The sequence below is a fragment of the Protopterus annectens genome, chromosome 17.part0 (assembly GCF_019279795.1).
Source record: "Protopterus annectens isolate FY-2018-M chromosome 17.part0, PAN1.0, whole genome shotgun sequence".
In the NCBI taxonomy this organism is placed as follows: Eukaryota; Metazoa; Chordata; order Ceratodontiformes; family Protopteridae; genus Protopterus; species Protopterus annectens.
In genome coordinates this window covers 299,941,147-299,965,274 of record NC_056751.1, presented here as the reverse complement: position 1 = coordinate 299,965,274, position 24,128 = coordinate 299,941,147, and the positions used below count along the sequence as shown (strand labels likewise).

General features: G+C 38.9%; 1 protein-coding gene across 1 annotated transcript in view; it reads right to left on the bottom strand.

Moving 5' to 3' along the window:
• RCN1 (reticulocalbin 1) overlaps positions 1-24,128 on the bottom strand; it is a 228,789-nt gene that overhangs the window by 97,628 nt on the left and 107,033 nt on the right. The window contains exon 5 of the mRNA XM_044059691.1: positions 14,732-14,792. Coding sequence (XP_043915626.1) covers positions 14,732-14,792 — 61 coding nt within the window. The remainder of the gene's footprint in view (positions 1-14,731; positions 14,793-24,128) is intronic.

Sequence of the window (24,128 nt, the reverse complement as noted above, 5' to 3'; positions counted from 1 at the left end):
GGTTGACTAACCGCAGAAGACACCCTTGGAGCCGAGGAAATAAGGTCCGAAGCGAATGTCGGGTCCATGCTCACCAGAGCCGAAGTGCTGAGAGGAAGGCTCGGAGCTGAAGAAGATCGACCTGATACCTCCTTCTCAGCTCCGACCGGCGAGCTGTGAATCTTGGACCCCGTGGACGGCGCCGATGGAGTTGGAGTGGAGATTGGAGCAGAGATGCTAGAAGGGGCTACTGGAACCGACCTCGAGGCATCAGATGGAACTGACAGCTCTGGCTCCGAAGAAAGGTCCGGAGGAGGAACAGCCAAAGATGAAGGGAGGACGGGCTCTGGAGCCGACTGGGCCAGAGCCGAAAGCAATTTAACCAGTACCGATGACTGGAGCAGTTTCCTCACCACTCTATCGACATCGTCATCGGAAATTGTCCTGGAGGACCTAGAGGACATGGCCGGGGATCTGGATCTCCCTATACAGGGAGACCTACGATTCGGAGAAACCGGTCGAAAAACTGGAGACTGGCTCCGAACTGACAAATCTGTCACCGGCTCCAATAAACCGGGAGCCAATGTAGACATCATCGATGCACTGTCTTCTGTCGGCCTCGAAGTCAGTGGAGCCAAAGAAGCAACTGTAGTTTTAATGATTTTCTCTGGCAGCTCCGAGGAGACTGACGGAGCCGGAGAGCGTTTCTTAGACGATTTTTTGTCCATCTTTTTGTCTGGTTTGGAAGGAGAAGACTTGGAACTGGAAGATCTTTCCAAATCCTCTTCAAAGGAAGGTTTCAGCAATCCCCTTAATATTAGCTTGTTCTTCCTCTCTTGCAGCACGCGAGGGCTGAAAGCGTGACAGAACAAGCAGGATTCCTGTAAATGAATAGCCCCCATGAATACACGCACAGAGTGCCCATCCGTCAAAGACATCTTGTTGTTACACTTAACACACTTTTTGAAGCCCAAAGGCCTGTGCTCTTTAGAATCCTTAGACATGTTAAAGACAAGAACACACACACACACACACACACACACACACACACACACACACACACACACACACTCAGATGAAAATGGTAGGGACACCTTCACCACAGAAACCAAAAAGAGCATGGGAAACTAGAGCCTCTAACTCAAATGGCCTAGAGACCGTGAGGTAACCACAGGGAGGACTAGGTCCTCTAAGTTAAAAGGGCCTAGCCCAGGAAAAAAAATGGGGGAACAACAAACAGTCACACAACAAAGAACCCGCTAACAAAAGGGATCAAACTGCTATACAACAATAACAAAACAGGGGAGGACTAGGTTCTCTAACTGAAACGGGCCTAGCCCGTAAACACCAAGGGAAACGGGATACCAAGAAAAGTTCAATTGAACTGGTCAGAAGCAAAACACACACACTAGTTATTAAAATAGCTTTTGGAGCTAACTAAATCGAAATAAAAGTAGAAAAATTGTACTTAGCCACGACCAAGAACAAGACCACGTCCTAGCTGTACGAGCGGCAAACGAGATCTGGGGGATAGGCTCATTGCAGCATGGGATACCTCTTAGCCACGAGCCAATTGAAGACTTCGAGCTAGAGTATGACCGAGTTGGAGCCGCAGTTCGGCTCCGAACCCACGGGTAAGAATGTAGGCGAGATTGGACTACATAACATCAATAAAAACACAAGTCAACTGCAAATACAAACAGAATGAAGATCCTAACAGCAATCTAATAACTCTAGAAGTAAGCGGAAACTACCAAACTCTATTTAAGCTCACAGAATACTAATGCGCAAAAGGCGCCTACTTTAATCCAAATAGTAAGCCTGGTACACGGGATACCAAGAAGAAATTAACAGCCAAAGGCCAAAAATTGCACTAATGGCACAAACAGAAGATAACTTTAAATAAAACTACGCTAATTGAATACTACAAACAGTAACGATTTAACTATATTGAACCATATAACTAATCTAAGCTAAAAACAGTGAAGAAAACTTTGAAAAAGGTGAAAACATGCAAACACTTAGCCAGAGCCAAAGAGAAGCACAATCAAACTAGTTGTCGCGGCAAATGAGATCTGGGGATTGTACTGATGCACCATGGGATACCTACCTAGCCACGAGGCAACCAAAAGTCTTCCAGCTTGTAAATAGGCCGAGTCGGAGCCGAGGATTGGCTCCGATCCCATATGTAAAGAATTAAGGTGAGATAGGACTACTTAACATCTACAATTTCTGGGCAAGAAACCACTCCTTATGTGGTAGCTAGGTTACCTAGTGCTTACCACTCCAGCTTGTAATAAATGATTTACTAAGTCTCAACTTCTGCAAAGTGTAAAGCTAAACTGAAACTAAAGAAAAAAGCCTATTTAAAAATGTTAAGGGTATAAGTACTTATGAGTTTTATTGGAATTTAGAATAGCTACTGGATTGTAATTTTCAAAGTTATTCAACTTTTATTTTTTTATTTAATCAGGATGTCAGCCAGCAACAATATAATGTTAATTTAGGTGATGATTACAAGGTGGAATAACATCTTGAAATACATGGAAATTTTGGTTAACTGATCTGGACCCTTAGCTAGGTTATCAATAAAATCTGTGGCATCCAAGTTAATTGAGAAATGTCTGTCTCTCTGAGCCACTAGGCATACTTTTGTCTTCATACAGATTTCAAAATTACTTAGAAAAACAGTTCAAAAACAAATTTAGATCCAAAATTAACTATCCTCCAATATCTGTTTTATGAAGCCAATGACTTTCTGCACAACTGCAAGCAATACTAAAAAATTCAAAACACATTTAGTGTTAATGTTTTTCCAAGCAAGTAAACTATAACTCAAATGCTGAGTAAACAGTTTTTTTTTTAATTTGGGTCTGAACTTATTTCTGTTTGCAAACTAATAAATTTTTCATATCTGACTTCAAAATTCAAAAAGAACATCCAGTAATGTATTTATTCTTTCCCTGTTGTGAAAAAAAAAAGTTTAAGACAAGCAAAGTTAGTCACAGATTACCACAGACAACTTCATTTTAACAGAAGCACACTTAAAAGGGTGTTAGCGGAAAATTTACATCCAGATTAATAAAATAAAATTTACAAAATGAGAACAGCACATCCACATTCCTGTGGGTGGACCCCCTTCTCAACATAGAGCTTTTTAATTTTAGACATCATCCTTGCTATAAATGTTTTCAGACCTGGTGGGCTTAGACCACTTGTGGAGAGCACTCCCTCAGTATCCTTTAAAAGTTGCACATGCCCATGTTATACTAAAAGCATCCTGGCATCCTAGGTTGGAGGCCTTCTGCCATGCCTGGGGGGGGGAGTTACCAGCTCCTGAAGTTGGGGTTCTACTACCAAGGACACACCAGCAGGAATTCTCATTAGTCAGGAGTACTTCAACAGTTACCTGCACTAATTTCTACAATTATGCTAAGCTTCTACACAAATGAACTTTACAAACCCGCCCGTCCAGCAGGCAAACTTCTACCCTCTTTTTCCTTAGCACGTCTCTGGAACTCCCTCCCACCTCATATTCACCTCACCAGTGGCCCCTCCACCTTTAAAACTCTGCTCCACTCAGACCTAACAACTCTCTGGGAATGCTGATGTTCCCATCTTGCATAATGTCCCCAGCAGCTACCTTACTCCCGTCTCCCTTTCTCATTTTATCCTAACTCAAATATCTACCTCCCCATTTTCTTCTCTGTCTCTACTTCCTCTAACTCATCTCTCCCTTACCTCATTTAACCTACATATCCCCCCACACTGATCATATTTCCCCTGTGGAAACATACATATTGTAAATACCTACTTTAGTTTTAATTGACTTGTAAATAGCCACTTATTACTGTAACAGACTTAACATCTATGTTAGCAATGATAGGGACTATACATTTGTAAACTTTTACAAATTGTTATATAACTTCTGTTTTTATCTTCTAAATTGTATCATCAAATACTTTGTTTTCATGTACTCTTATTGTAATATAACAACCTGTTATTTTATATAATGTATCTGTGGTGCTTTTCTCCCCAGGACTCCATTGAAAATGGGCTCCTTCTGCCCAATGGACCATCCTGGCAAACAAACTTCAAATAAAAAATAATGTACTTTCTTCTTCATGCCAGTGACTTTTAGTAGCATTTGTAGCATTTTAGAGTTTTAGCTTTATGTAACCAGGCGTTCTATTTACATAATAATGCAGTGACTGTGAGAACTAATCTGTCACAAATGTCTAAATAATATTTCCCTAAATCACAACATACAATTGCTAACATTTCTCCACAGCAAGAAAACTAAAGGCAAGCAAACTGCAAACATTAGATGCATTTAGGAAACTAAAGTATATGGGCAGAAACAAAGCAGTCAGGAATTCTGATCAGCTCTTGTTCACGCACAGTATACACAGCCTACCTGTGGCCAAACATACATTAACAAAAGTATGCATCTCACTATACTACCTGTTATTTACTTATTTTACATTTGTTTACCGGGAAAATCCGACTGGGAAAGAGCCCATTTTCGGCAGAGCCCCAGGGAGATGCACATCTTTGAAATTTGTTTTCTTTGACAAATGCACCAAAATGGTTTGCCCTAAGGGCACAGCCTTCCAATGCTGCTGCCATATGTGCTACCTATTGAATAATGCTTCTGCGTGGGACATGTGTAAAGCTGTGATTTACAGATCCACCCTACACCTTAGCAGAGGCACTGCAGGCTAAATGCCTAGTCTAAGAGTGGGACACGCTGTGAGAGGGTGTTGCTGCAGTGGGTTATTGACTTAGCACTCTCCCCCCACCCAGAAACATTCATATGATAGTCAATGAGAATCTGCCCACTTGTGTCACTGTTGTATTCGACAGACAGTAAACTTGTATGAGGTACGTCCCATGATAGTAAACACTATAGAAGAAAATGCTCTTCAAATAGCAATGCTTCTGCCTCACTGTACCCTAATATGGGGATTTGGCCTGATGTTCTTCTTTGCAGTCTACCTGGTATAGAACGGATGGATGGAGTCATTGTTTGCTCTGCAATGTTACAATTATTAATTAGTGCAGCAAATTTAATCCTATACAACCATCCATTCCCTAGCAACATATTAACCAAGAATGGATATTGTAAGAAACGCTATGCATTTCTCATTAATGTTACTGTTACTTTATGAAACTATTTTTCTACACACACATATATGTACACACATATATATATATATATATATATTTTTTTTTTTTTTTTTTTTTTTTTTGACATTTTCCAACAAGACTTCTCTGATTTTGGTTTACAAATACTCACAAACCAAGTTAAATAAAAAAAGAAATCTGATGACTCTGTGGAACTTTGTGCCTCTGACTTCCTTTATGTGCTCACAAACTTTTACTGAAATGTTGAGTGTAATGAAAACAATCTGGATGAAACATATTCCATGACTCTGGTAGGTGACACCACATAACCAACAATAATACACACACACTTCTCATAATTAATGGCAAGGTTTTTCTAATTATTGTAAATTCTATTTAGACTTAAAATTTGAATGCTTTGCGTGTATGACTAATACAATAGGGAAGTACAATTTTCACAGTAATTAAAGTTCATTCTGTGACATTACCAACATATAATTACTAGGTAGTTGTCAACATTTGTTATAGCATGAAAGCCGATGTCTCCTAGACTCATACATGGGCGTAAGGAATGTTTTGTTATTGAATGCATTACATTGACAAGTATGATAAAATTAAATTGACAGAACATGTCAACTTATTAAAATTAACATCACAAAGCTTTTGATTAAATGAAATGCATGTAGAAAAACACTCTGTGTTTTTTGAACTCTGCCCTAACAGCTGGTCTAAGAAGTGCCTAAATATGTAGCCTAATTTACCATTTAATGAGTGCATTAGCATTCCGTGCAACATACACTATTCTAACATAGTTAACAGTAAAATCTTAATAATCAAGATTCTTTTCAGCACTTTTTGGAGCTGCCAGTATAACTTATAATAATTACATGTTTTTGCATTTATGATTTCTTTACCTCCTGTTAAAGCAAAGGCTTTGTCAGAAATAAAGCCATTGTGCAGCACCACTAAAATGAATATTTCCCAGTAATAAATATATTAAAAATATATAAAGATGAAGTTGATTTTAGAAGGACATTCATCATTTTGGAAATGCATAAATTATTCAGCAGTCCTGTAAACCACGATTAGTTTTGGCATGTTGTTTGCTTGCATTTTCAGTTTTTGGACAAGGGTTACACCTTTATGCAAAGCATTCAGCTTTGATTTAAAAGAAATATGGTTAGCAAATGGACAATCATTCTGTGGTAATAAAATCTAACCAACAAGTATTATAATGGAAATGCATCATGGACTGTGTGTTTATTTGTGTATTTAGACTACCAGAATTTAGACTATAGACTGCAACAATGAGCTTTACATTAGCTGATATTTTCGACCGGCACTGGTTTGATTCCACTGATTTCATCATATTTTATGAGCCAAGTATAGTCAACTAACTTATACTCATGCCTCTTAGACGATTGGAAGTAAATATTAATTTTTCATAAACTGCCCAGAATGTGAATAAAATAACATCCACCTGACAGAGGCTAAGGGGCATGATGTTTAAGTATATACAGAGCAGAAAGCACGTTTATACTGTGTGAAGACAGCACTAAGTGTGACAGCTGTGACAAACTACAAGGCCATATATGTGCCAGAAGAGCAGCATCCTATGGATGGCTTACATGACGGTGTTTACAGAGTCATCAGGGACAAGGAGATCTATGAATAATAATTTCTGAGTAAAGGTAGCATGGGGGGCACTCAGCATGTTACAGTTTATAACAGAGAATTACAGTGCTGGAAGGCGGATGTTTGTCAGCCTACATACCACACTGATAAGGTTTCCCTTTACATTTCCAGAGGAGTTACTCAAACACCAGTATACAGTGTGGCAACAGTGCAGAGAAAATTAACTTAGATTTTATATGACTTGCATAAAAAAGTATACAGTGAGTCATAAAGCTGATATAAAGGAACCTTCAAAAATGTTAATTAATTAGGTTAATTCAGATTCACTCAGTCTAAATTTTTAGAATGTACAATAATAAAAAGACTAAAATATGAGATGAAACAATGCACAGTTAAAATTGCAATGTGGAGAAGGTTTTTTCACAGATGCTTGGAACACTTTATTCGGGTATAAAAAGGCAGTGAGTGAAACAGAGGATTACATTCAAGTGCACCACCAGGATACATTACAGGGGGAACAAGCAGTACTGAGCTAATGAAAAGTAGTACAGGCAGCTTCTGCTTCAGGCAGAGCAGCAGACAGAGCTGATGGGTGCTAAGGGCCTTTACCTCTCTCCAGGTTCAGTGCATTATGTCAGCCCTCCTAAACAATTTAGCCGTACAGTGTATGCTGCCAAATAGATAGCACCAGAACACTTCCCAAAATTAATTTTACAGGGATAGCACTGGGGGTGCTGTTTGGTTAATAGCTGTAAAGCGGGTGCGAACCATGGTGTACAAAATGTTTGCTGTGTTGTATTGTAACTTCAAAATGTTCAAAACCAGCACCAAGCTTCTTGCATATGTATTAAGCTTTGATGTGGTTACCGAGTAGGTTTACTATATTCAGTATTCAAGGGCAAATACATGTGTGCATGTGTGTGCTGGCATACATAATTATGCATGGGTGTGTGCCGGCATTACATACATGTGTGTGTGTGTGTGTGTGTGTGTGTGTGTGTGTGTGTGTGTGTGTGTGTGTGTAAAACATATATTTGTTGAAAAAGACATCTTTATTGAAAATGGGGAAGACTCATTCAAATGTGTATGAAGTACAGCTTGTGTCTGTACAATTCTTGCAGCAGTTTAGTAAGGCAGTCAGTTGTATTAATAAAAGTACTGATGGGAATTAGTGCTCTATAAAAGTCTTTATCCTGGAAGTAGAATAAGCAGGAAGTTTGTTCCTCGAATCTCAGGTTCATCATGGGGTAGAACGGGTGTCTGCCGAAGATGTGGGGTTCCTGAAGATGGATGGTTCAATTGTGACCTGTTCTGGATGTGGTCTGAGGGATATTGATGCAAAAAATTTACAGAACTGAAATGATGGCCCAGCCAAGGCCTGCAGATGTGAACTTTATCTGACAGCTTGTTGCTAGAAAAGCTGTGTGAGACAGTCTATACGGTGGAGGTACTGCTACGGACTGTGAACTTTACTTCTACTGTCAACAGTGTACATATTTTAAGAAACTGGCTGAGAAAAGCATAGTCAGCATTTTTTTCATCTGATTCTTCAAATAAACCTGTTAGAATGTTCTTTTTTTTTACATATTTGTGCCTCGTGTTTTTTCAAGACTTGACAATCTACATGTATGCATACACAAACACACACACATGCAGTGTGCATACATTTTTGCAGCAACCTGCAGTCACAAAATCTGTCTCTGCAATAAGCTTTTCAACTGAAGATAAAGTTTATTTAAGGGAATACACAAAATGGACAGCAAGATAAAATAATCACCGTCATTAATGCACTACTAGATTCTTACAAAGCTTCATTCATTGTGGTCTTTTCCAGTTAACAGAATTTCAGTTTTCCATCGAATACTCCAGGTTTTCGGGTCTATATTATAAAACCGAAAAGACTTTACCGCGAACGCTCACATGAGCGAAAATGGCGGTAATCAAACTTGCTATTGTAGGGGGCTGTGCACCCCACACACCCCCGCTAACTATATATTCCAACTCAGAGGTCACACTACAGTGAGGAAAGGGCAAATATCCCACTCCTCACTGTAACACGACCCCACAATCACAGTTTCGATTCTCAGCATTTTCGCTCATGTGAGCGTTAAAGTCTTTTCGTGCATCTGATATAGACCCCAGGTTTTCTAAAGGGTGGCCTGTAAATAAACAATACTTAAAGACACCAATCTTTCAAGTCTGTACTACAGAAGCCCGGATTTTACCATTAACATTTTTTCCAGGATAACAGCTCCATCTTTTTTTCCAGTTTCAGGGGGAAGCTTCCAGACTGCCTTTGTCCCACACATACTGTAAAACACCTGTCCAAAACTCATCCAGACCCAGAAGTCAGGAATCCCATCTCCTCAAAAATTAGTGACCATAATATACCCCAGGTGCCACCTGGTTCTCATCAGCTGTCATGTCTGGCCACTCTTTCTGGTTTGCCTTCCTCCTGTGTGTTTCTTAGGAACTCTGCAGTTCTCTTCCATGGCACACTCTTTAGTTAAAGCAACCCTAACTGGTATAGAAACAGTACATATAACATAAGTAGTGTGCTTCTCAACAGGCACTATGCCACAATGCACATGCATATTACCAGTTCTGGAGAAGTGTATAATGTGAATAAAGACAAATGCGTTAAATGTTTTATGGTGGGGGTGAGGAGTATTTTGCTTAAGGCTGCTTCATTCGAAGTACCTATAGTTTTGAAGTCTTTTTTTTTTTTTTTTTGTGCACACACGCACACACCCCATTTTGAGGTAACTTGCACAGAATTATATAGGGCAAAAAGTTTTGTACATGAACAGTGAAATAAAATAGTAGATATGAGGGTACTTAATACATCATTTATGCTCATAGGAGCACTCTGTGGTCAGTAATGGTTTTGTCTTCCTTTACTGAGGATTCCCTAAAAGCACAGAATTTTTGCAACTTTATCAAATATTCTGCCATTCTTTCCCCTCTGTAGAACTTGCCCAAAAGCTTCACTACCATTACAAAATTGCTTTATTCTTTCTGTTGGGGATGAGGATCAGACATTACTGGGCTTGGCAAGAGTTCTATGACCCATCTGTTCCCACCCAGGATACATAACCAGTCCATTCATGTTCTCTCTGTGACACGAATCAAGTGGTAAGGAGGAGTGCAGCTACAAAGTCTAAGTGGTCCACCACCCCCTTGTATTTATTTATTTATTTATTTTACATTTGTTGACTGGGGATAGTTCATCTGGATTTATGTCCATTTTCAGCGGAGACCCGGGGAGAAAAACTCCAGTTATAGAATAATTAGTTTTGTACAATAGTTAAAGTACAAAGTTATAGACATTACACAGGGGTAAAAATACACGATTAACATTCATAGTTAGAATTCACACATAGTGAGAAGTTAAAATACATAGTTATAAACATTACACAGGGGTAAAATTCACCATTAACATCCATAGTAAAAATTTGCACAGAGAGTCAAATATGATTACTTGTTAGTGAGTGAAACCAGTGATAAGGACTCTCAAGTTACACAGTATGTCATCTTAAAAAGACAGCATTTCCTAATCAAATTGTGATGAACCTAACAGTACTGGTTAGATAGTGTCCAAGTGTGATTAAAAATGGCAAAAATAAATAAATAATAATTCTGTGGCATAAAGGGATGAAGCCCAGAGAACCTAAGTACACTTAATGGCTTTGGCAATAGAGAAGCTTGGGGGGATGAGAGAGAACGGCTGCTGACAGCTCACCAGTCCTGGGGGAGGGAAGTGGTGCTGGCTGTAGGGTGTAGCTCCTCCCCTCCAAGTGTTGGCAGTTTCAAGACCCACTGTATGCTGTCTGCTGCAGAAAGTGTCTCTCAGCACTGGGACTTTCCTGCCCAGTACACCTGCACAGGAGCAACACATTATGTATCAAACACCTAAAGCTACCACACTAGATGTTACCAAGCAGTGAACCAGCACCACTTCCCTCCCCCCAGGACTGGGGAGCTTGTCAGCAGCCACTCTCTCTCACCCCCCAAGCTTCTCTATTGCCAAAGCCATTAAGTGTACTTAGGTTCTCTGGGCTTCATCCCTTTATGCCACAGAACTATTACTTATTTATTTACTTAGTTATTTATTTTTGCCATTTTTAATCACACTTGGACAGTCTAGAACATACTTTATGAACATATGCTTCTTGGTCAGACCCTGAGTACAGCTGGATAGATAATAGGTAAATCAGTCCAAGACCATCGAGGAGAGACTCCACAACAGGAACAAAGCCATTCTATAAGCATGTCATGGTTCACTGTCAAATGCTGCAGAGAGATCAAAGAGTAGTAACAGTGAATAATGCCACCGGTTTCCTGCCATCAGATCATTAACAATTCTTATAAAAAAACTGTTTAGGTATTATGGAGAGTACAAAATCTTGTCAGAAAAGGATCCACAAATCCATTAACTTTAAAAGCAGATAGAAACTTATATTAAACAACTGTCCCGATAACCTTCCTGAGAAATGGGAGGTTAGAAAACAAACAATAGTAAGTTAAATTATTTGGGACTAAAGACTGTTTCTTGACAGTTGGGATAATCAACACCTCCTTTAAGGCTGAAGGAAAAACCCTGCCAACCACAGTTCGATAAATAACTGGCCTTATCACATTTAAATTGCCCATCACCAGCTTAGAAGATCATGGATGCAGCTTGTGGGTTATTAGCTACGAGCCAGAGAACACAATACTGAACTCACATCAGGAATCTTGAACAACCCCCAAGATGTTGCTAACAGGAAAGGAGGGCATACCGTGCCACCACCCTTGAAATCAGCTGAGGGAAGGGTGGACCGAATGGAAGAAATCTCGTCAAGACTGAAATCGAGCAACAAACTCACACTCAGAGCTTGTCAAGGCTCTTCCAGTTGACAGACAGCCTGGGCTGCACAGTCTCTCCACAAAAGCACTGCTGGTCAGTCAGCTCACTAAGACATTTCCCTTGGCAAAAACTATTAACTTCTCATAGAGAAATAGCTGCTTGATGGATGGAATAATGTTCATCAAGCTCAATCTTGTCACACCACCAGCCCACCCATCACAAAAGATGCTCCAACCTGTGCCCAGCTGTATACATTATAAGAAGAGAAGCACTGAATTAAACTTCAATCCTCACAGCAGATCTGACCAGGGCCCAAGGAGTCCGCAGTCTGAGATTGAGATCTGTCATAATTCTCAAACAGAATATCTGCTAAATCGACACCACTCTCCAACAGTAACAAGGCACAGTGCATTAAAAAAAAAGAGAGAACACCAGTAATGTGACTGATATTATGAAGTACCCTTAGCTCAAGATCAGGGTGGGGTTAAAGCTAGCAGAAATCAGAATGGACCTGGAAATGATCAGGCTACAAAACTAATTCTACCTACAGATCTGTGCCTGCCAGATCCATTAGAAATATGAAATGTAATGTTATGTCACAGTTTATGTATTGCAGAGGTAACCATCTTAGCAAACCTGAAACCTTTCAAAATACAATTAAATGTATATGCAGGACACACTGTTTTGTCACTGACCCAGACATCAAATTCACCTAACACCACAATGTGCTAAAGCAAGTCTGAGTCATCAAGGAAATCAGTGAACTCCTGAAGGAATTTCCTCACAATAGCAGGTGGACATTAGATGAGGAGAAACCTACAGTTTGCTCTTGCAACAAGGACATGGTCAAAGGAATTGGTCTCTCTCCAGTGCCCACCCTGGTAAACCAAAGTCTGTTATTCCTGCATACAGCTCCACCCCTGAGTCCTACCCCTCCTAGGTCAGTGTATAACAAATGTCAGTTTCCCTGTTGATCTAGCCGAGAGACCACACTACACCTAGAAGTCACTCTGGGTTGTCCCTTCTCTCCTGACACAGGTCATCAATTCGGAACTGGCTCTCCCATATCATGCTTGCCTATGTATCAGTCAAGAGGCAAACTAGTGGACAGCTTTTTGCTCCTTGAAAATGTCCTTTGGTGTTCTCACCAAGTTCTGCATCCATTTCATAACAAAACTGTGATGCAGTAGTGACTGGCATAAAAACTGTACTTAAAAAGTGGAACTGCTCTCCCAAAGACCCCAACAATGAAAACTGTTCCAATGCTCGAAAAGCATTTCTGCAAGGCACATCCCCCAAAGTCATACTAATTCTAAGATCATTGTACCTCAGGGGAAAGGGGAGTTGTTCAACACACCAGAATGGGTCTAGGACATTTCACTGAATGCACATTTCACTGAAAGTCAAATTAGTGTGCACTTTTCACTGAAAGCTCAATTCACTGAAAACTCAATTCACTGAAACACATTTCACTGAAAGTTATATATGGCCTTTTCCCCACTGTGACCCTGGAGTTAGTATATATAGTAAGGGGAGTGTGGGGGCCCCACATATTTTAAATATTTTGAACTATATACATGGATACTTGCAATTCCAATATATTACTTTTTTCCAAATATAATATATACTTAAAATATGTGGGGGGTAGTGCCCCCCACCCCCCCTTACTATATATACTAACTCCAGGGTCGCACTACAGTGGGGAAAAGGCCATATATAACTTTCAGTGAATTGAGTTTTCAGTGAATTGTGCTTTCAGTGATTTATGTTCAGTCATTTGAGTTTCAGTGAAATGTCCTAGATCCACCAGAATATTGCATTTTTAAAGGTCAAACACTACTGTGTTGCACTTCTGCCTTGTATCTTTGCATTCATTAGAACAGACTCTGCCCTCACTACCAACTGCTACAGAATAGTGACAGCTGCTGTACAAGAAAGCAAAAAAACTGTATGCTTCTAGTGATGATGGAATGGCTTTCCCCTATTTATCATACTTACAACACTACCAATCATCTCTCTGGTTACTAAATGTCAAGTTCCCAACACTACTCCACCAAGCTTTCAGATTATGCATCAGCACCCCTCTCCCCAACCAAAAAAGAAAAAAAAATCCTGATCAAGACATCTGCTTAAAGTAGTACAAAATAGCTGTTTCTTCATTTTTCAATCAGTGCCACCTAGAATAATCTTGCTAACTTGTTTTTGCTAAGCAGCGACTTAACAGGCAGTAACGCTAGACTGAAAAGACATATGTACAATTACAGTCATACTTCCCTATAAAAAAAAATCACTTTTATTAGGAAAATTATATATACCTGCTTGCACAGATCATTGTTCACTTATGCTTAATGTAACTGTATATAAAGCAAATATCTTGCACCTACTCATAGCCAACCTTAGGTACAGGCCAACTAGGTGGCCACCTAGGGTGCCACTCCAGCAGGGGCCCTTTTCAAGTATGTGTTTGTTTGTTTTTTTGTAGTAGAGAAATGTGTTGAATGAATACACAGAACACTCATGAGCAAGGGAAACCATAGAAAAAAAGTTAGTAAAAAGTAATCTGGATGGTGTAGGTAGACAAGGATAAGGGCATTAGGTGGTGTGTGTGGGTGGGGTGCTGTGGAACTCTTTTGCCTAGGGCACCAGTTGGCCAAAGGCCGGCCCTGCATCTACTCTAACATATGTTCTGTTTGCAATTAATTATTCATTATGTACTATAACTCTTATTTTATTAATGGTTGTCTTTGTCACATAACTCCTCAGAAAATGAGTGCCAATCCCAGTCATAAAAATAGCTCAGTAAACAGAAAAACAAATAATGCCTGCAAATTCTGCCTAACTGGCAAACCAGCTTCAACCAAAAATAGCATGCACAAAGGAAAAAACAAACCTTTCAAAATATTTGGTTATGCTTACTTTAAAAATGCAACCTTTTTCAAGTCAGCCTTTCATTCACTGAACTGGATGTGATGGAAGATGCAGAATCATTTCTAGGCTTAGAGGTGACCACAAGTATTCTCTGATGAAACCACACTAGTGTCATGACCTCACAGCTTGCAACAACATATCTAAAACATGCAGACATACAAACAGCACCAGACCCCCTGGTATAGTAACATATAAAAGTGGGGCATTATTTACCAATATATTCATCTTCATCTACATAACCATCTCCATTCTTGTCAATGTCATCCAGAGTTTCCTGTAAATATAAAGCCAACTAATTAGCATTTGCATTTGATAATGTTTTCAAAATAACACTGAATAAAAATCTAAAAAAGACCAGTTACAGTGTTTCTAAGAAAGTGTTTCTTTTTGCAGCAGTTGACTGCTACCTTTTGATTTATTTACCTTAATTAATGTTAATTCAGAAGATATTTGTATGAAGAGAGCTGTCAGATACATTGTTGTAAATACACTCAGTGAGAAAGGAAGGTTGACTCTCACCCTTGTTTTAAAGCAGCATCCAGATACTGTTATGGGGTCTGCAGGTCATTTCTTTAAATGCTAAATGGGCAGTTCTATTCAAGCAGTTCTTATGTAACTGTTGTTTGTCCACTGCAACTGCAGTCCCAAAGCAATGGACATGGGCAGTGAAACAGTCTGTGCAACTAAGAGTGTATTCATGTGTATAGTTTGTACTGGGTGAACCTGTAATTATGAAATATAAACAAACTGAAACCATTTTAACTGCTGAAGCTCTTGAACTCCTGCTCTTATTGTGAGATTAACGTATTTTGAGGAAATGGAGAAATATCCCCTTGGAGAGCTTTCTCAGGATAGCAAAATTTGGTTGAATGGCCACAAAACATCAACCACACAACCAGTTATTGGCTAACTTACCCGGTCCATATCCGATGTACTGGAATTTCTGATAATTTCACTACGTCTTCTGCTGAATAACACTCATTCATTCGTTCTCCCATTACCCACTTAATCCAATTCAAATTATCCAAAAAAAAAAAAAAACATTGCATAGCACTAAAAAGGCTTAACTTGTTGTAACTTGAAAAACACCTCAACTAATACAACTTATTACAGCCCATGAACTAATAAACTCCACAGAAAAGGAATGCTACAACCCTACAGCACTAATAGAGCCTTAAGATCCAACAACAAAGCTTTTCTATCCATTAGAAAAGCAAATAACAGCACAGGATACTAACTATACTCTAACCAGGTAGCCAAAATCTGGAACCAAAGACCCCCTGAAATAAGACAGATAGACATATTGCATGCATACTTCCCAACTGTACAGATTTTCGTAGAATGTCCAGATTTTTTGCCCCCTATTTTTGGTCTGTTTTCTCATAAATTGTGGTTTTCTGGCAAATCATTGAGAGATGAAGTTAGAAAATGATGACTGACATTTCAGTTTCACACTTCATACCCTTCAGAAAATGTATGCTGATGCAAAACCTGTTATTCTATCAACTTTCCAAGTTTGTTAAGAACAATATTTCAAAAGCGCCCCTATTTTTGGGCCATTATTCCCCCATTATTTACGGCTTTGTCGAGAGGTATGACTGCAAGGTTTCAAAACATCACTAAAGAAACACCTGATAAATAAGTGGTTGTGCTTATGCTCTACCCCAGGTTAACCCCCTGAATCCACCTAAACTCCATGATCAAAGTTACACTCCCTTTACTTAACCTTTCTGTACCCTAATATTAAGCATGTATCTTGATATCGCCATCCCTAACAAATCTCACTGAATATTCTCCCACAAATGTCATTTACACTGTTCTCCTACAGCCTGCCACTCCACCCTCTACCTACTTTCTCTCCTATAAAACTTCCATTTCCCAGGTAACTACCAACACCTCTGTCTTCTTTAATACAGGTCTATCTTAAGTCTACTTAATGTTTCATATAACTTCTTTTCTTCTTAAGTTCTATCTCCTGCTAAATCCCTTGCTGCTTTTGCTACCCTCCTCTGTACTTCCAACTAATCAGCACATTATATAATACATCCGCAGTCTATCTGTGTAATTTCTCTGTAACCAACTACCGCATGAAAAAAACAAAACATGTATTTTCTTAGATTCATAAGCTGTGTGTAATATAATGAGTTTGAGATGTATTCATATAATTGTGTTTTCACATAAACTCAATGTATTCTACAAAATGTAATTTTGTTCTGTCTTTAAATGCACTTGCCTAATATGTGGAGCTTTTCTCCACAGGCTTCAACCGAAAATGGGATATACCCCAACTGGAACTTCCCAGTAAATAAAGATAGATAGATAAATAAATAAATAAATAAGGTTGCTGGGAAACAGAAATCTAGCCCAGTACTCAGTAGCCACAAGGCAAGGAAAAGCATCCAGAAGATGGTACTAACCCAAAGGAAGTGTACATGTACACACGCATGTACACACTCACACACCCCTAAGGACAAATTAGAGGACTGCCAATTCACTTACAGAGTATCTTTAGGATGTAAAAGGAAACCCCATAAACCCCACACAGCCACCACTGGGAGGACATTTAGACTCAGCACAGAAGGCACTTTCGCTGAGAACTCACTAAGAGCTGTGAGACAACAGTGCTAAATGAGGCACCACTCTGCCATCAATGAATGTTTTAATAATGTTTCTGGAATCAGCATTACCCTAAGACACTAGTACACAAAGCATTTATTTGAAGGCAGAGATGCATTAAAAGAGATTCTGTGGAAATACTGTAACCGAAAAACAAGCTGTTTGCACTTCTCAGCTGTGCAATTCAACCTTCCTAGCTCAGGAATAATGTGCTACAATTCTGCAAAGGATGAGACAGCTGGCCAATGTGCTTTCATAACTTCTGCTGAAGTCCAGTGAACTATATCCAGTGTCAAACATTTGACAGTTTTAAAATCAGTGGTGTCCAGTACCTTGCTCTATTTCTGACTTAATTTAAAAGTGCTTCTATGATGCAGAATGCAAATTTGTGACTTTTTGTTAAAAGATCATTCTTGTTTAAAAAAATATATATATATATATATATATATATATATATATATATATATACACACATATATATATATATATATGTATATATATATATACACACACACACACACACACACACATACATAAATATATGTATATAGATATAGTTAAAGACACTGACATTTACACTCCACTGCAGTCATTTACTTACTTGTTTATTTTCTTGCTCATATTTTTTTGTAAAAGGGTAAGGGGAATTGAGCCTTGCACTCCCTTTCTAGCAGTAACCAGAAACAAATGTAAAGACCAAAAATACAACAAAATACAGATAATCAGCATAATTAACTCTGTAGCCACCTAACAGAATAGCAGATGTTAATATGTTTTATAAAACAATAGGACTCAAATGGGATTTAACATTTATCCAAATGTTAGTATATCTTTCTAAATTTTAAAATAAAGACAATTATTACTCAAAAATGCTAACAGTGCAACCAGGGAAAACACCTATTAAATGTTTAGTAGATAATTCACACTCAGAAGCTAACTGGAAACAAGCTTTAAGAAAACAGCACTAAATAATCCAAAGAGAAAATAAAATTACTCTTAGCTTTCATCTTTAAAATCTTTATGATCCCTTAGCTGTTCGAGTAGATTACAGGATAAACTCTGTATAGAAATATGCACCTTTTATTATTGGTCCTTTCAGTAACATGCAACCCAAAGCAAAGTATTCAGTGCCAAATTACCCAAATTTACATTCAATAGCTTTCAAACATTTCTTGTCAGCATGCAGCAGTTTTCTCACTGTGATTCCACTTACAAAGCCAGAACGGGATGGCTTGATTAAACAAAATAGTCTAATTCCCAGTGGCACTCCAGGATGCTATCAGACGCATCACGGCCTAGAAGCTTGTCACATCAAGCAGGTACCATTATGATGCTACCACCAGCGGGAGTTGTCTGGCATTCCCTCTCCCATTAGGAAACTGCAAGAAGGCTTTCATTAAAACATCTGAGTGTTTCCAAGGAGCATGTTGAAGGATCAAGGGATGCACATTAGGGGAGAGTGAGAGAGCTAAGGAGTTTACAGTATGACTGCTGTCTGATTGACAGCTGCATAGTGTCGAAACCTACAGCTCTGTGCATTAAGAAAAGAAAAACAATGGCATTACATCAGAACAATGTAATGTTGCTATCTTTTCTGGTGTAAATGATCACTTAAATGCTGTTGTCACCCTTTTATCTGTATGTTACCATTACAGGAATGGATGTGCTTACTGTTGCTTGCTGCCTCTGTTTCAGAAACAAACAGAACTGTACCATTTTACTTGTTATTATTAATGCTTCTGCCTCTCTGTGAGATGTTCATCTTACCTCTGCAGTAGGATCCAATCAGATACACAATGAGGTGAATAGTACTTACTGTCCTGCTTTCTCATCACCAAAGTGAAGTGAAATTCCCCACATACAAAAAATTGTTTTAATTGGTGCTATGGAAACTTGCTGGCACCATCGGGAAGGTGACCCAGTTGTAAGCACCACAACAAAAGTATTCCATTAAACATACTAATGGTGGTTAAACTATGGTGTGGTGGAACAGGAGTGAAGTCATACTTGGTGAACTGCCCTCAACAGAGACAACTCCTCAAAACCAAAGGTATTCACACACTGAGGAAAGTATATAATGGTAATACAAGACACATGCAAGTGGGATACCTGCCATCATGGCTTGAAGATGGATTTTGATTTTTGCATGCAATGGTGTTATTAAGTTTCCTTGCTTAAGTTTTAAGGGTATATAGTTATACAGACAGACACACAGACACAGACACACACACACACACACACACACACACACACACACACACACACACACACACACACACACACACACACACACGGCACATATCTAGTACCTTGTTCTGTTCCAGGATATATGTTCACACAGCTTCTTAACCTACTTTGTAGTACTTACTAACAGTTTATTACATACTTTCAATCTGAATGTTCAAGAGAGATAAAATATTAGAAATCAATAACTAGATCCAAGGTATTTCTGTATCTGAAATACTTGCTTGAATACATTAAGAATAAGCGCCTTGTTATTTTAGTCCTTGTACATTTTTAAGGAAAGATACTAAATGAAGCAAATGTACAGGTGTGCCACAGAAATATATGTTCAAAAGTGTAGTCCACATCAAGGTGAATTTGAAAACATATCACAAAAGCATGTGCAGGCACATGCACACACACAAAATTCACACCTTACCACAATATGTATTTTAAGACAGTTTTGCTGGACCTATATGGTACTTAAGTCAGCAAGTACTGGTTCTTTGTTAATTCATTACAAGTCACCTTCCAGAGGCTTCCAACAAAAATGTCTTCTGATAGTTTTTCCTGAATTCTAGTGATTCCTTCTTTCCCAGCTCCATGCCAGAAATAACATTTAAAACACTTCTGTAGGGAACCAGTAGACAGCTAAGCTGACACACAAAACAGTAGGTAGATCCTTATGAAGGCAGTGGCAAGCAGAGAAGGTAGGTTATTACAATGGCAGCCTGATTAAAGTAAGTTTCTACAGAGCATATTTTAAGTGACTACATGATGGCCCAACACTGAAAGTGTACTCAGACACCATTTACTGACTTAAAATACCAAACAGCCAAGATTATAGATGATCCAGGTCTCCATGTACCAAAGCATAGCTAGGCTACACTTAACTCCTTCTTGAAAACACTTGTTATAACCCCTTATCTTTAGATGGTTTATCTTCTGGCCATTGCCTTGGATTCTACTTTTATTTTTTTTAGGTCTTTTGCATCATTTGTTCTGCACCTAACGCAGTTAGTGTCATCACTGCTCTGTCAACACCACTGCTGGTATTAGTCTTCAATACCCTAGTGTCTGCCTGGGCAAATGACTACTCATATCATTCACCCTGCAGGCCTCATCCAGACACATCTTGCCCAACTTCATCCAGCAGCTGGTCCCTTTCTGAGATCCCATCTTACCTTCTTGACAACTGCTATATGCTCGTTTGCATTTTGCCACCAAGCTGCAGAATACACTTTTCATCTCCTTCTATTCCTCATTGCCCACACATCCCATCAGCTCTTTAATGCTTTCTTAAATGATAGTCTTGAGTCAGGTATTAGTCCATCTGCCTCTGAAACAAGCTATTACTTCCTCTTCTTTCCCATGCTTGCTTTCACAGGTTTGTAAGTACTAGGCTAACTACCCTTGTAAGGCATTTTAAAGCCTAGCCAATTTCCCTTTTTGTACTCAAATTAATCTATCTCATTTGGTTAGAGACTGGCCTTACCCATCCTTTGGTCGATAATTATATATCACCCCTAACGAGAATAAAGGACCCACGTATGGGAAAAAGTATTTAGGAGCTGCCCCTGTAGTACAGTGGGCAGTTCCTATCCATTGATCCAAGTTGCTCATGAATATGGAGAGGGATTAACTTTGTTTTATGTGGATGGGAAGTCTGTTCCAGAGCAGCAGTATACTCTGGAAGATATACCTATCCCTCCAAACCATTCTGTTGATGTTATAGAAGTTTAGATCCCTAGACAGAGCACTTCTGATACCATATGACTTGCTAATGTGCAGTAAGTCCATCAGTATTGTGTCAGAGGATGCCTTGTATGCTAGAGACAGTGCATCTCATAGCAATAAGTAAGATACCAAGTATAGTGACTAGGCTTTGAGACACACCTTAACTGCCAGTGGCTTGAACAGAGCCACATAAAAAGGTTGTTTGGGCACCAAAAACTTCACAGCTTTCTTGGCTCAAGAAGAAAGAATACTAGGAAAGGAAAATGCAATAGTAAAACATATGTACACAATGAATATACATCCACGGCCTGGAAATACATCAAAAACCAACAAGGGGGATGGAGGGAAGGAACGACAACTACAATAGTAATCTATCTGAATACCTACTGTTATGGTAAGTTGACTTATGGCAATGTTCAACATTAGATTACTGTTGCAGTAGCCTAAGAAATTTGGGTAGATTACCATATCTTAGGAGCATATAGGGAGCAGGAAAAAATCAAGAATCCACAAACACCCCTGGAGATTGGTCCTAGCAAAGTTTGTTCTGAATGTGGAAAAGAAATCTAGTTTGTAGTGCTGTGAGAACGTATGTACAGAGGACCAAGATGCTGCCTCTAGAACACTTTGTGTCCTCCTCTTTACAAAAAGGCATAGAAAACGTCAATGCTCTGGTACAGCAAGCCCTAATCCTGACTGAATGTAGCCTGTTATGGTCAGAATAGCAAAAAGAAATGGCAAAAGACAATTATCTATAAATTGTCTGCTTTGACAGTTGTCTCTTTTTCTTACCTTTATAGGATCAGCTTTCTCATAGGATTTTGTTCTGTTCAATTAGTACCGGAGCTGCCTAGGGATATCCAGAGTATGGTGGATTGTTTCTCCCTTGTTTTTGGTTTCTGGAAATAATAGACAGAGAATATATTACCTCAAAGTAAACTCTGAAACCACATTAGGATAAAAAGTAGGATTTACTCCAAAAGAAACCGTGTCCTTGTAGAAAATGAGAGTTGACTCGCTATGAGCTTGTCACTCAAGATACTCTTTTTGCAGAAGTCAGAGCAATAAGCAACGCAGTTTTCCAAGTCAATAACCTCAAATCAGCCTGATGAGATGGTTCAAACAGAACTGTTAGTTTTTCAAGTACAGAGATAAAATCCCAAAGAGGAAACATCTATTTTCTAAGTGTTCAGATATGTAAAATCCTTTCCTAAAAACTACTTGACTTAAGGACAGGTAGAAAAAGGGAACCTAAGGGAAGAGAAGAAGAAATCGCTGAATAATGAATCTTGATGGATAAAAAATGCAGGCCAGAAGATCAAGCAAACAAAGACTATAGAACCAGAGTTACTAAGGGCTTAACTCATTACAGCAGAGTGCGTCTCCAGGAGTTTCTGCAGTTACCTCCTACTGACACATCTAGGTGTCAAATATTGCTTGTTCATATTTTCATTAATTCCAAAGCTATCTACATACAAGGCATCAGAAGATTTCATCTTAAAGCATACATGATGGCAAACACAATTATATTGATATTCAACCTCTGTCAAATGCAGCTAAAAGATACTGAACATCATTTGCAGACTGTATGCATTGTAATAATTTTCATATTTCTCTAACTATCTCAACATTCAGATAACACAGAACTGCATAGCCTCAAATGAAAGCTCACAGCTGTAAGAAAATCCTGCTGGCAGTATGTGTCTCACCTGAATGGTTATGGAAATATCATAAGCTGTTTATACAACAATACAAAAATAATATTAACTGCCTTATTTTGGCTTATAAAATCCAGATTAAAGAATAAAACTGAATGAATGTCACTAATGTAAACCTTAATTTACCCTGAATAGTTTGCCATTTATAGTTTTCTAGTAACACTTACGGTTCCAGATATATTAATATTGGTTTGATAATGCCATGTCTTTAAAAGCTCGAGCCACATCCACTGGGAGTTAAAAGTACACACTCAAAATAGCTGTACTGGAGGGAATTAATTGAATGGGCCCTGCTTTTTTAGCATGACACCAACAAGAACATTTTTCCACTTAAACACACATGATTTTCTAGTAGCATGTTTTATCTTCCATTAGTACCTTCTGCACACACTCAGAAAAAAGGTGCCTAAAGGGTTTCAAAACTCTAACATCAGTCATCTGAAGTGTTATCAGTCAACTGAAGTGTTTTTAGGTTGGGGTGTATCAAACAACCCCTGTCTTGTGTGAGTAAATCCAGTCTGTGGGGAAGCTTGTTGTAACTGCCATTGGCCAATTTCAAAACAAGGAAAAAAACATTGTTGCTTAGGGACTCGCAACCACTAACTCAGAAAGCCCTTCTGAATCTTTAGAAGAACCATTGGAATCAGTGGAAAGGGTAGAAATGCATACAGGAATATTCCTTTCTTTTGCTGTCTGTTTTAAAAGGAGGCAAATAGATCTACTTGAGTTGTTCCTCACAAGCTGATTAGTTCCTGGAAGACCTGCAGGTGTCATTTCCAATTGTGAGTGTCTGCCCCAGTACTGCCTAGCTATTCTGCTACAATATTTTGCTTTCATGAAATGTTTGTGGCATGAAGAGTAAAGTTGAGTCAAATTTCCACCTTCCGGGCAATCATAGAAAGTCTGCAAAGATGTAAGACCTGGTACCCTCTTGTTTGTTTAAATACCACTTCATTGTTGTGTTGTCTGTGATAACCTGATGAGGTTCTGGAGGCCAGAGACGATTTAAGGCTTTCAAAGCATTTATTACTGCCAGCATCTCTAAAACTGTTGTGATTTTGTCTGTTCTGCTTGTTCCACAGACTTTGCACTTTTACCCCTTTGGATACAGCCTCCATGCAGTCTGAAGCATCTGTTGTAAGACTGAAGGGGAGGCAGAAGAGAGAAAGTAAAACCTGGGTTGAGAGAGAACTGTTCCACCCTACTCAATATCTCCTTTCTCACAACACCCCATCACTGGGACTCTGAAAAGTTGCACAGTGTTGATGCGGAGACCAGACTGACCTAAGTACCACAGAATTCTTCTCAAGTGAAGT